At 39.0% G+C, this 14,007-nt stretch overlaps 2 protein-coding genes across 6 annotated transcripts in view; one reads left to right on the forward strand and one right to left on the reverse strand.

The window, feature by feature from the left end:
• NMT2 (N-myristoyltransferase 2) overlaps nucleotides 1-12,707 on the forward strand; it is a 70,671-nt gene extending 57,964 nt beyond the window's left edge. For all 5 annotated transcript variants that reach the window (XM_072825696.1, XM_072825698.1, XM_072825697.1 and 2 more), the window contains 3 exons: nucleotides 5,988-6,155; nucleotides 7,630-7,767; nucleotides 7,948-12,707. In XM_072825696.1, coding sequence (XP_072681797.1) covers nucleotides 5,988-6,155; nucleotides 7,630-7,767; nucleotides 7,948-7,968 — 327 coding nt within the window. In that variant the 3' untranslated portion in view covers nucleotides 7,969-12,707. The remainder of the gene's footprint in view (nucleotides 1-5,987; nucleotides 6,156-7,629; nucleotides 7,768-7,947) is intronic.
• On the reverse strand, nucleotides 11,490-12,419 carry RPP38 (ribonuclease P/MRP subunit p38). Its single transcript, XM_072825700.1, has one exon. It carries the CDS (start codon nucleotides 12,417-12,419, stop codon nucleotides 11,574-11,576), a length of 846 nt encoding a protein of 281 aa, XP_072681801.1. The 3' UTR covers nucleotides 11,490-11,573.
• Nucleotides 12,708-14,007: the final 1,300 nt, after the last annotated feature.

Below are 14,007 nucleotides of genomic sequence, written 5' to 3' on the forward strand. Positions count from 1 at the left end.
CGCTAGAGTGCACATCTTAAAGCACAAATTTTTATGCACTTGTGGTAAGTTTCTCCAGGGCAGCAGTTCTCAAAGTTTTTCATCTCAGGACTCCTTCACCTTCTTAAGAATTATTAAGGACCCCAAAGAGCTTTTATTATTTGAATTATATTTACAGATACTTATTACATTGAAAACTGAAACAAAAATTTTTAATATTACTATTTTATAAATCAGGTAGGGAAAGCCAAATATTGTATCATCTCACTTATATGTAGAATCAGAAGAAACCAAAAATCACAGATGCAGAAAACAGATTGACAGTTTTGCTGTAGGGGTGGGAGAAATGATTGAGGAGGGAGGATCACAAGGTATGTTTCAAGTTATAAAAAAGTCATGGGGATGCAATGTACAGATGGTGACTATAGTTAAGACTGTGTCGCATATTTGGAAGTTGCCAAGAGTGCAGACCTTAAAAGTTCTTAACACAAGAAAAAAAATTGTTACTACATGCAGTAATGGATTTTAACTAAGCTTATTATGATCATTTTGCAATATATACAAATATTGAATCATTATCTTATACATGTGAAAGTAATATAATGTTATATGTCAACTGTATTTCAGTTTTAAAAAAGAATATTTGAAAAAATATATATTATTTCCTTTAATAACAATATAACAATAATAAACAGATTACCTAAATAACATTTTTTATGAAAAATAACTTTTCCAAAGCAACAAAATTAAGTATGGCATGTTTTAAATTTTTGCAAATCTCTTTAATGTCTGACTTACTAGAAGACAGCTGGGCTCACATATCTACCTCTGCATTCTGTTTATTGTGATATATAATTTTGGTTGAAGCATGTGAAAAAAAATCCTTCCCGTGAAGTCTTGAAGATACGGAAAAGAACAAGTATATTAGTAGCTATTCAGATCATTTTGAGTATTCCCAATCTGAAAGCATATTTAATGAATTTTCCGTACCCTGTTAGATTAAAATCCATTGTCTGTCTGGTCCTTTCATCATTCCTTTACCAGTGAATGAGTCTGTAACGTATATCGGTCATTTGGAAAATAACGGCTCATTGAGCTAGAAAGATCTTCCAGATATTAACAGTTCATATATAAGATCAAAAAGTCTCATTCATTGATATTTCAACCATTGTCCTCAAAAAAGTATATAATATAGTTCATGGTGGAAGATACTTTAAATTGCACCCTGAAAGCTCAAATTTTATCAGTGGCAACAAATCCCGCCAATATTTTCCTTGAAGTGATAGACTCATATCACTGATTTTCAAGATGTGCCAGATACCCAAGTCTGAATGACCATAGTATGCTAGTCCTACTTTGAAGTGGTGTTCTGTGAAAAAAGTGGCTAGTTCAGCTCCCAGCTCCATCACCAACGGGCTTCTCTGAGACAACCTTTATGATTCAGTACGCAAAGAAGTGCTCTGTGTGTGTGTCCTTCCGTGGCATCACACAAGATGTGAAAAGGATGAGCTCTGGAGTGTCGAGTTAGTACAGTTAATAATTCTTAATTTAAAAAAATAATTCTTAATCAAGGACATGCTTAAGTGGAACCTTTTTTTTTTTAATCCATGAGGGTTTGGTGGTAAAGAATAAAAAGACCACCAGGGGTACCACCATTGCTTCTGCCATCTTCATGCAGATGTCCACGTGGTGAACAAGGCAAATAACTTGGTAGTGCTGGTATGAAAATCATTTTGATTTCTCAGACTTCTGGAGGGGTCTCAGATACCCCACGGGGTTCACAGACCACATTTTGAGAACTGCTGCCCTAGTGTCTATACTCAGGGCGAACTGCTGAGGCTGAGGATCAGATGCATCGCTGACGTTACTTAGAGCTGGCCATAGAGCTCACCAAAGTATCTCTTAGCAGACTGTGTCCTCAGTAACATTTGGTTATCATCAGACTTTAAATTTAGGCCACTCTAATGGGTATCAAATGATAGTATTGTTTTTCATTTGTATGTTCTTATTAGTAATGAATGAATTTGAACATCATCTCATAAATCTGTTAGCCATTTTATGCCAATCATATATTTGCCTCTTTTTCTTTTTAACTGTAATATTATTGATATCTATTGGTTCTTCCATATGTTGAATACTGATATTTGTATTGTGTGCTATTTCTGGGTTCTCTCTTCTGTTCCACTGGATCTCTGGTGTCTGTTCCTCCACCAATACCACTCTGTCTTGGTTACTCTGGTTCTAAGTCTTTTTTTTTTTTTTTAAGATTTTATTTATTTATTTTTGGGAGAGAGAGAATGAGCATAAGCCAGGGGGAGGAGCAGAGGGAGAAGCAGACTCCCCACTTTCCTGTTACGGTATAAGCATGTAGTTCTGTAAATGTCCTTCCCTGCACTGCTCTAGCTTCATCCTACAGATTTTGGTATGTCATATTTTCATTTGGTTCTATGTATGTATGTATATATGCATGTGTTTATTTATTTTTAAAGATTTTATTTATTTGAGAGACATGAGCAGAGGAGAGGGGCAGAGGGAGAAGGAGAAAGACTCCCCGCTGAGCAAAGAGCCTAATGTAGGACTTGATCCCAGGACCCTGAGATCATGACCTGACCCAAAGGTGGATGTTTAACTAACTGAGCCACCCAGGTGCCCCTGTTTTGTTTTGTTTTGTTTTGTTTATTTCTTTTGAAACTTCTCCTTTGAGCCTTGGATTCCTTAGAATTCTGCTGTCAACTTTGACCTGCTCAGAGATTTCCTATTGACTTCTAGTTTCATTCCATGATGGTTGGAGAAGACACTGTATGATTTCAGCTCTATTAAGGTTCTTGAGGTTTATTTTAAGCCCATATGGTCTGTTTTGGAGAAGGTGTGTGAAATGTATAATCTCTTTTCAGGTGGAGCATTCTATATATGTCATTTACGTCTTATTGTACTCAGATTTTCCGCCTCCTTGATGATTTTCTTTCTAGCAGCTCTGTCAGTTGATGAGAGTCCCCAGCTATGATTTTGGACTTGTCTATTTCTCCTTCCACCTCTCTAAGGTTTTTTTGATGTACTTTGAGGGTCTTGTTTGGTACTTATACATTTAGGACCTTTGTATCTTCTCAGGGGATCCATCTTTGTACCAGCATGTAATACTCCGCTTTGTCTCTAGTAATTTCTTTGCTATGAAGTCTTCTTTATTGGATATAAATATAGTCACTCCTACTATTTTAAAGATTTATTTATTTATTTTAGAGAGAGAGAGAGAAAGAGTACATGTGTGCATGCAGTAGGGGAGAAAGAGAGAGAAACTTAGGCAGACTCTTCCTTGAGCCCCATGTGGGGCTCAATATCATGACCTAAGCCGAAACCAAGAGTCAGAGATGCTTGACCAGCTGTGCCACCCAGGTGCCCTGTCACTCCTACTACTTTAAAATTAATGTTTGCATTAATTTTACTTTCACAGCCCTTTTACTTTCAGCTTATCTACATCATTGAACCCAAAAGTTTCTTATAAACGGCTTGCAGATGAACCATGTTTCTTTATCCACTCCACCAGTCTTTCTTTTGATTGGTATATTTAGGCCATTAATTTTATAATTACTGATGGGCTAGAGCTTAAATCTGCCATTTTATTATTGGTTTTCTCTTTGTTTCCTCTGGTTCTTAGTCCTCTTGTTTCTTTTTCCTTGCCTTCCTGGGGGCTACTTGACTATTTCTTTAGGATTCTCTGTCTTGATGTATTTATGGTGCATTTGAGTGTATTTGTATAGTTTGCATGATGGTTGCACCGAGTATTCCTATATATAGGAATATGTGACTTATCACAGCCAACTGGTATCAACATTTTACCACTTCAGGTGACCTTACTTCCATCAGATCCCTTTATCTTCTTGACTTTTAAAAATTGTCTTGAGTATCAGATGGTGTTAGACCTTGTGTTTCAGTCATTAAGTAGATTTGTAAAACTTATGAGGATAGTTTAGAGCATGTATCAAGATTCCTGCTCTATTGTTCCTTCTTCCTGACACTCTAAGATTCGTTGTATTATTATTGCATTTCTATTTGGAGAATGTCCTTTGGCCAGTCTTAAAGGTATGTTTGCTAGCCACAGATTCTTTTAGTTCCCATTTGAGAATGTCCTTATTTCTCATTTCTCCTTCATTCCTGAAGGATCGTTTCACCAGATGCAGAATTCATGGCTGATTGTTCTTTTCCTTCAGCACTTAAAATATTGTGCCTCTCTGCAGCACCTGGGGGGCACAGTTGGTTAAGGTTCAGTTCAGGTCGTGTTCTCAGGTCATGAGATAGAGCCCCATGTGGGGCTTTGCACTCAGCACAGAGTCTGCTTGAGATTCTCTCCCTCTGCTCCTCCCCCCATTTATGGGCATTTGCTTGCTCTCTCTCTCTCAAATAAATTATTAATTTTAAAAAATGTGCCACTGGGGCACCTGAGTGGTCAGGCAGTTTAACCATCCAACTCTTGATCTCAGCTGAGGTCATGATCTCTGGATCCTGAGTTCAGGCCCCGCATTGGGCTCCGCACTGGGCGGGCAGCCTACTTTAAAAGAAAAAAAGAAAAAAAAAAAAACGTGCCACTTCCTTCTGGCCTCTGTGTTTTCAGGTGAGAAATCCACTGTCATTTGAATTGGTATTCTACTATTGGTAACGCCTTGTTTCTCTGTGACTGCTTTGAAGGCTTTCATCTTTAGTTTTCAGAACTTTAATTAGGATGCATCTTGGAGTAGACATCTTTGGGTTTTTCCTGTTAAGGTTCGCTCAGCTTCTTGATTCTCTTGTGTATGTTTTGCCAGATCTGGCTTTCACTTATTATTTCGTCCGCTTTCACAGTCCCCACATTTCTCTTTCTCTTCTGGGACTCCAGTGATAGGAGTGTCTGCATCTTTTGTTACTGTCCCACAGATCCCTAAGACTTAATTCATTTTTTTTTTTTCAGTTTCTTTTCTCTCTTTTGTTCAGACTGGGTAAATTCTACTGAATTCTTCAAGTGCAATGATTTCTGTCATCTGTCCTCTCCACTCCACTCCTGAGTCCATCCAGTGAGTTTTATTTTTCAGTTTCAATTTTTTGAGTTGAACATCCTTATTGATACTGAATGTTTAGGTCTTTAATTCATCTCAAATACTAAAGCTGCTAATACAGAGCAGTAGAGAATCACTTTAGTGAAATGTGAATTCCTCAGTGTCTGGGGGTGGGAGGAAAGGTTTTGTAAATCAGGAGCATTCAAAAACTGGATAATGCATCCATATAGAATTTTCTTTTCTGCTGTAAGAAATATTAGCAAGAGCATACTTGGGGTATAGCCTCTTCAGCTGTATAATTCAGGCAGATCATAGTTTGAGTTGTAGGCCGACTGCATAGGCCACCACAGCTAATTGAAGCAACCCAAACAATACTGACTCACTTCTTGTATTGAAAGGTGTCCCAGCAATGATGAAACCAAGACCTCGTTTGCATCTCTTTTAATTTTTGGTAGCTTCAGATTCACAGGTGCATGTTGGCAGTACTGATGCCTTTCACAAGTTTCTCGAAACGGCTTCCAGATTTTATCCAACTTCACTTTATGCTGATAGAATTCTGGCTTTGTGCTAAGATGTTATTGTGATATAGTATCTTTTAGTTGGAGATGGCAGCGTTCTAATCCCTGGAGCTCTTGTTTCTGCAAAAACAGTGACTCCACTTTCATCCCTGTTCTATAGGTCTAGAGAGACTCATTAGTCAGGCTAAGGGAGAACTTTCCTTTCAGAACATTCTGCTTCTTAAGAACTTTATGCAAACTGCCAGCTAGCGCTAGGCTAAGAAAAGTACAACTCCATGCTCTTCTCAGGCTCTACCCAATGTATCCCAAGGGCCCCGACTCCAGACTGCCAAGAGAGAGGTAGGAGCTATTGCTTTTTGTTCTAACAGAAAGTTACAGTACAAGTCAAAAATTAAGAAGTGAGCTGAAATGCATGGATGCAGTTTGTTTTGGAAGGTATTGACCTGACCTGACCTTTGTCCTTTAGAACTCCAGTGGTAAACTAACTGACTTCCTGAGCTTCTACACACTCCCCTCCACGGTCATTCACCACCCTGCTCACAAGAGCCTCAAAGCTGCCTACTCCTTCTACAACATTCACACGGAGACTCCCCTGCTGGACCTCATGAGTGATGCGCTCATCATAGCCAAGTTGGTAAGCGACTCATCCTTTTTGTCCTGTGTGTTTCTCCACACATGTGTGCCAAAGTATGTAAAACCTCTTACTGTATCTTCTCCCGCATAGGTGCAATTCATTTGAGATATGTTTTATTGTTGACCATCAGTCAAAGGAAGAATTATAAGAGTTTCTTTTAAAACTTCAGAGACTGTTGACATCATTGATTCTATTCCAACTTAACCAAAAAGACATTTTGTGCAAAGTAGAAACTTTTAGCTCTAATAGAGGAATGCATGGAACCTGTGATACAAGGAATATAGGGAAAATACATGGTACCTTGATATAAGGAACATACGTGTTTGGGTGGCAGTGAATAATCAGCAACAATAACCCTTTTTGAACTCAACTAAATATAAATAGTCTCTGAATTTTATTTTTAAAATAAAAACAAAGATATTTAAAATAAAAGGAATTAAATTCAAAAATGGGTCATACTATATTTGCAATATCTTTCTCTTGGTGTAGTAGTTGTTAAATTCTTGCTACAAATAAACTTTGAGAAGTTGTAGCTGTTATTTCAATGTAATTATTGAACATGAGGAAATATTATTCATGAGAAATTGTGAACAACACATCAAAAGGATCTTCTTTGAAAACTGAAAAAAAATTTTTAACATAGTACTTTTGGATCTCCAAATCAACATTATCCTCTGATTCTTTGATCCTATTGCTCTTTTTCAACTACTTCCTCCAAAAAAGGTCAGTAATAAATTATTTAAGGTAAAACGCCTGAGAAATAGAAATCTATTACCCCATTTTATATAGTATTTTTACCTGACATTTTCAAGAAATTCAATTTTTACTATTTAAAATTTCACTAAATTTATTTCCCAGCATCAGCCCAAGACAAGTACACATTTAAAGTCTTTAAAGCTGTGGCTCAGTCAGAACTTTGAAAAGCCAATAACAGTTCTGGAGATGGAGACTTCTGGCCAAATGTTCCTTCTAAAACAGGGATAAAATATTCTCTGAGATCCTAATAGATTACTTTGTATTAGTGTTAGCCAACATAGTACAGATTTTGATTTGAAATTTTTGGGTGATCTTCCTGACTCTGTCAGACTCACTATTTTTATAAGACAGTTTTGGTTTTTTTTTAAAGATTTTACTTATTTATTTGACACAGAGAGAAAGAGCACAAGAAGGGGAGTGGCAGAGACAGAGGGAGAAGCAGACTCCCCTCTAAGCAAGGAGCCCAGTGTGGGGCTTGATCTCAGGACCCTGGAATCGTGACCTGAGCTGAAGGCAGATGCTTAACCAATTGAGCTCCATGTGCTCCTATAAGACAGTTTTAAACTGAGTTCTTAGCCTGTACATAGACTGTAGACATTAAACCTTATTAATGTGTAGTCAAGCTATTAGTAGAGGAATTGTTACACTGAAATATATAATATAGAAAACACTCCAGTCCTTTGACATTTAAAATTTGAAATTCTTTTTCCACTGGCAGAAAGGATTTGATGTTTTCAATGCACTAGATTTAATGGAAAATAAAACCTTCTTGGAAAAACTCAAGTTTGGTATAGGAGATGGCAACTTGCAGTATTACCTGTACAACTGGAGGTGTCCAGGAACGGATTCTGAAAAGGTAAGTGCCGTGGATACACACCCTTTATAAATGTAATAAACAGACCAAGGAAATCCCATGCTTGCTGCCCTTAGGACTATTAAGATGTTTTTAGCTTTTAAAAAATACTGAGCCATTGTGGTACAATTTATTTTTTCTTGCTTACCTGTTCTTACCATTCTGTTTCTCCCCTCCCTTTAGGTTGGACTAGTGTTGCAATAGATGGATTATTTCTATTTCTAGAACTCGGACATCATCACTTGTTAATACTCTATTTAATGATTCCTGGAACTGCCATTCCAAAGAAGAATAAAAGCACAACTTAATGAAATCGGCGTAGTCGGTAACAATCAGAAAAGATGAAAAAAAACCACCCATACGTGACCAATAGTACATATTTCTAGCTAGAATGTTAACAGTCTTTTTTTTTCACTGTTTACCCATTTGTAGAAGGGATGAAAAGGTAGAGAGAACACATTCCTCTAATTTCCAGACTTTTGGCTGTCTCTCACTGAAGAGAAGGTATTTTTCCACTCTCTAGAAAAGGGACTGTTTTTCTATGGTCTGGACGGAAGTCACAGAATTGTGAAGGAAGTCTTTGCTCTTACGTGGAGATAAACTGCTGCATTTCTATGTATTAAGTGTTGGTCTGTTCGTCCATGTAACAGAATGAAGGATCCATTTGGAAAATTGGTGCTTCCGTCACCTTACGCGCTGTCACTGGGAGCATTTATGGAATCAGCACTTCCGTAGCCCAGTGACAAGTAGGTGGATGTTTAAGTTTAGAGGGAGATAAAAATGTACTGCTGACTGGTAAGTACATTTCTTTCTCCAGAAGCAGTATTGCCAAATAAATAAACACACAGATTTGTACTTTGGTCTTCAGCAGGTCCCGTAGATTGGTTCAAAACTCAAATTTTGTGTGCAGATATGTACAGAGTCCACACCCGTGACCGACTCAACTTTGCAGCTGCCGCACACATTCGTGTCTTCTCAGCGGCAGCAAGAGATGTGAGGCAAAGACAATAAAAGCTGTAAAGTCAAAAGAAATGCTCAGTGGAATTATTAGTGCTATCAGGACATTGATAGTTTGAATGTTTTTATTACTTATGCAAAATTGCACATAGTCCTTTATGCTGACTTTAAGTTATCATGAAAGCTGTCATGCTAATGGAAAATGTCTTATTTGTAAATAAGTATTCCTAATTTTGTTACTGATGGTGTTTTTATCTAGAACTTGAAAACCCAGGTTTCCCAGTGTACATATATATGTATATATTGCCAGTAGTCAAAGGAATGGGGAGAACATGCTGAACGAGGCCACATGAAACTGGCTTTGACTCAAAAACCAGAGTAGACACTTCTCCCTGCCTTTATAATACCAGTGCCTAGGCTCTTCAGTCCAGAAAAACTTAATTTCAGACAACATGATGGCCTTTCCTTTACGTTCTAAGTGGTCAAATGAAACCAGTCAGATCTCCTATCAGGCAGCAGCTAGCAAACTATGGCCCATGAGCTCAGTCCAACCTGTCACCTGTTTTTGTACAGCCCACAAGCTTAGTTTTTACATTTTTGAATGGTTGTTGGGTGTGGGGGGCGGTAATCAAAGTAATGACATTTTGTGACATGTGAAAATTATAGGACATTCAGATTTCAGTATGCATAAACTTGTTTTTTTTAAGATTTTATTTATTTCTTCGTCAGAGACACACAGAGGCAGAGACACAGGCAGAAGGAGAAGCAGGCTCCCTGCGGGGAACCCAATGCAGAACTCGATCCCCAGATCCGGGGATCACACCCTGAGCCAAAGGCAGATGCTCAACCACTGAGCCACCCAGGTGTCCCTCAGTATCTGTAACAGTTTTTGTTTTGTTTTTTTTTTTTAAGATTTTATTTATTCATGAGAGAGACAGAGAGAGAGAGAGAGAGGCAGAGATGCAGGCAGAGGGAGAAGCAGGCCCCATGCAGGGAGCCCGACGTGGGACTCGATCCTGGGTCTCCAGGATCAGGCCCTGGGCTGAAGGCGACGCTAAACCACTCAGCCACCCGGGCTGCCCAGTATCCAGTTTGATTGGAACACAGCCACACTTGCTTACGTATTGCCTGTGGCTGCTTCACACTGGAAAAGGTAGAGCAGAGTTATTCTGACAGAACTGTGTGGCCCAGAAGGCCTCAAATATTTAGTGTCTGGCCCTTTACAGAAAAAAAAACAACAAATTGTTGACCCTGACTTACACTAAAGAGCTGAAAGCCACTCTGCACCCTCCTTACCCTCATCGTAAAGACAAACCCACAGCTGTGACCACCACTAGAGGGCATACGGGGACCCCACCCGTAGTGCGTGATTAGGACAGTTGACCTTTCTGAGGACCCAGAGAGGACTTCTCATATAAGACCATTCAGACTCTACCATGTTACCTTCTTTCTTAACAGGAGGAGAGTGGCCTCGGAAGCAAAACTGAACCAATTCACCAAAACACCAAGAATTAAATAAATGGGATTTTAACTTAATCTGGAGTCAGGGATCTAGTTGAGAATTCTGTTGCATTCATTTTTACGGCAGTCTTAGATGATGTAGGTTTTCAGATCATTGCCGAATTGCCAGTCAGAAGTTTTATCACAAGCTCACCTTGTGATGAGACTGTGGGCACTTTTCATTTGTTTACATAATTCTAGTTGTAAGAGAATTCAGATTCTTTCCACAGTCACTTTTAAATACAGTAATAGTGTATTTCCCTCTTTGTGATTTAGGCAGATTACTGATGAACATTTCAAAACTGAAGACTGGTAAAATTGCTTGTGTTTATAAAAGTTATTAGAACTAAATTCCACTGCAATATACACTGTCTTACAGATTCAAAAAAACACTGTCCTGCCTTGTCAACAGTGGAAATGCTCTATTTCATAAAGTAGCTTTCCCTCCCTGACCTTCTTTTTTTAGCCAAGATGGTATTCAGTAACATTTAAATGAACAGAGGTGGCCTATTCCCAAGAGTCAGCCAGAATTTAGGCTGAAAATATATTTTAGCAATCCAGTACCTCCCCCACTAAATTACTAAAGGACTTTTCCGAACACATACTGTAAATAGCAGATGCTTTAACAGACATAGAGCATTGATTATGCTCCATTTCCTAACATAAAGAACCCCAGCCATTGCACAAACCCATCTCTGAGGCCTCAAGCTCCTCAGTTTTTTCATTCTCTTCCTGCCTCATTTGACCTAATTATCAGCATTCTTTTTACCCATGCTGGATTTCCAAGGAGATGAGTTAACCATGCAAAGGGGTGAATTTCAACTATTCACAATAACGTATCTGGGTTTTTCCTATAAACACTTTTCTCCCAAGTTCATGCATATGCCTACCTACAAAGAAAATCAAATCAACAGTAAAAAAAATTCTGAATGTATTGCTTGTTTAGTATCTTTCTTTTAAAACTGATCAATCTGCAATCCAGTTTCATCTGCATTACTCACGAGAACCTTTTTACTGTGGCACATTTTCCAAGTTTGATAGAAAGATGTCAAGTGTTGTGGGATACAGAATTTCTTGCTTACAAGCACTGTACCAGCCTTTTAAAAAGTGAATTTATACAAGCATGGACATTAGCTTCAATAAACTTTTGTTTTGATATTCATATTTTTTAATATTTTCTGCACTTAGTGTTTTTAAGTGTCAGCCTATTTATACAAAGTCTTACACCTAAGGAAGGAACATTACAAAAAGCATCCCGAGAACATATATAAAAATAACACATTTTATTTGTTTTAAGGCTTCTTTACAGAGTGTCTTTTTACAGCTGTAGGAAACTACAAGTTTATAGGAGATTACTTTGAAGTCGGTTTTTTACTTTTGGGTGGTTTCCTTATCTTACTGGGGTTTGGAATCACTTTCTTTATTTTCAGGGGTTGTAACACTACAGCCTGCTGACCTTCCACAAGCTTCTTTTTATGTTTAGAGAGGTCTTCAAAGGAAGTTTCTAAAATCTCCTTGTCCTGGCTTTCCAGAGATTCAGTGTCTACATTTTCCCAGGCTTCTTTAGGCTGCCCATGCAGCCATGGTACATGTAAACTGGGTACTCGGGGAATTATGGCTTTTACCTCCTCAACAAAAGCCGTGGTGTCCTTTCTGAACCCCAAGGCCAGGACACATTTTAAGCCAATGACAGGTGCGAGTGTCTCACTGAGACGGGGAACCTGACAAGCAGGCACTGATCTGCTGGAGCTCAACTGAATCAGGTGGGAGGTGATGATGGCAGGCTTGGCTGACTTACACACGAGGACCAGCAGCAGCTCATTCCTTTCCAGAGCTCTGGTCACTTCATTAACACCGATGGCAAGCTGCCTCCTGACGAGCACAGGAGTCCACCCTGACCCTTGCTCATTATCTTCTGGTTGTTTCTCTTTCAGATCCTCGCTCTTATCAACTTCTGTGCTACATTTGTCTGGGCTTTGTTTTTTTAAAAACTGCTTTTTCTTTCTCTTCTTATCCTCAATCTTCTGAAGCCCAAGAGATTTAAATCTGTCTTGAAGTGTCTGTAATATGAAGTGCATGTCTTCTCTCTCTAGAGTAGTCCAGCAGATAGTATATGGGTTGTTTAACGATGTCTTTACAGTTAAAGGTCTTGTCTTCCGGATGGAACCCCGCCCCGGTGCTTGAGGAGCTGCAGCCATTTGGAAAATCTTTCACAGAGAAGCAAACAACAAAGTGAAATTCGTGTTACTAACAATGCATGTCAGAATATCTTGTTTGTACTTTCTCTGATTCTTGGTAGACAATAGCAAGCCTGATTATATAGAACCAATTATGTGACCACACTGAACCTCTTTTAAGATTAAGGAATTTATTTTCCCCATTTTTTCACGACTTGGTCTTTATTCATATACAGGCAATATATAAGTGTTTTGCATTACTGCAGTCACCGTGAAATTCTATTTCATTTATTAAAAATGTTCCATGTTTCTACTTGTTCACGATTCTGTTTTTAATGACTGTGTGGTATTAATCTTACAAATTTGTTACCATTTGCTAAGTTGGTCTCCAGTTAGGCTTCCACCCTACAAACACTCCCCAAGCTCCTCCAGTATGCATTCAGTATTCTAGTCACTGGGGTTCGGCAGTGAAGAAGTCCACCTGCACAGAGCTCACGATCTAAGGGCCCAGGGCCCGGAAACCTCTGCCATTCATATATAACCAGGTGTGGCTTTTAAGAAACAAATAGTGATAACATTATGATTAAAAATCCAAATGATACTTTAATTCTATGCCTTTTTGCAAGTCTCCCTCCATCCCTGGGCCCTAAGCTTCTTCCTTAAGCATCTCATACATACACAGGTATAGATCCCCCCCCCCCTTTTTTAAAATATTTTAGTCATTTTATTCATGAGACACAAAAGAGAGAAGCAGAGACAGAGGCAGAGGTAGAAGCAGGCTTCCTGCAAGGAGCCCAGTGCAGGACCCCAGGATCACCACCTGAGCTGAAAGCAGATAGATGTTCAACCACTGAGCCACTCAGGTGCCCCACAGATTCCCTCTTCTTAACAGTTACTCCTAGCTGACTGCTTCTCCAGCTGGCAACTTGATGAAAAGTAGGGAAACTTTGTAATGAAAGTTAATATTAGTCCATTAAAACTAAGAAGGATCCTTCTTGGGAAAATGTTAAAAACCATTGATCAAGGGACCGTATCCTGGCTGTTCTTCCCAGGGCAAGTGCAATTCTCTTCCCTCAGTTTTATTCTTCCCTTCTTCCTGGTGCTCAGCTAAGAACCACAGTGACCTCTGTGGCAAAACAGAAGGAAGTTACACGCCAGGCCCCTAGAAGTCTAGGGCTGTCCCTATTTTCAGATAACCAGCTTTTCTCCCTGCAGGGAGGAGGTATGACCCTCATTCCAGGTCATTTATCCTACTGGGGCCCACCTTCCCCAAAATGCCACATGCACAATCAAGGATTAAGGTCTCCAATTAAACTTCCACTCACCAGGCTGGCTACTGATGGTGAAGAGCAGCTGTCTTTGGGGAATGTGTCAGAACTTGGGGGGAGTGTGTAAGAATTTAGAAGGCATTTTTTCCATGTATGATTGTGATTCTCACAAAATTCCTATAGAATCAGCCAACCTGTGGGTGAAGGAACAGCCTCGGGTTAAATGCTTTGCCCAAAGTCACAACTGATTTTCCAAACACAAAGTTTATGCTCTTTCCATCCTGGCTGCACCTCAAAAGTAACCTGTTGCCTTTTAAAAACATACAGGTGGTTGGTCCTTA

The sequence above is a fragment of the Canis lupus genome, chromosome 5, assembly GCF_048164855.1.
Source record: "Canis lupus baileyi chromosome 5, mCanLup2.hap1, whole genome shotgun sequence".
Taxonomy (NCBI): domain Eukaryota; kingdom Metazoa; phylum Chordata; class Mammalia; order Carnivora; family Canidae; genus Canis; species Canis lupus.

What these genes read in the sequence shown, in the direction of transcription:
- RPP38 (XM_072825700.1), bottom strand. Translation starts at nt 12,419, where the DNA reads ATGGCTGCAGCTCCTCAAGCACCGGGGCGGGGTTCCATCCGGAAGACA.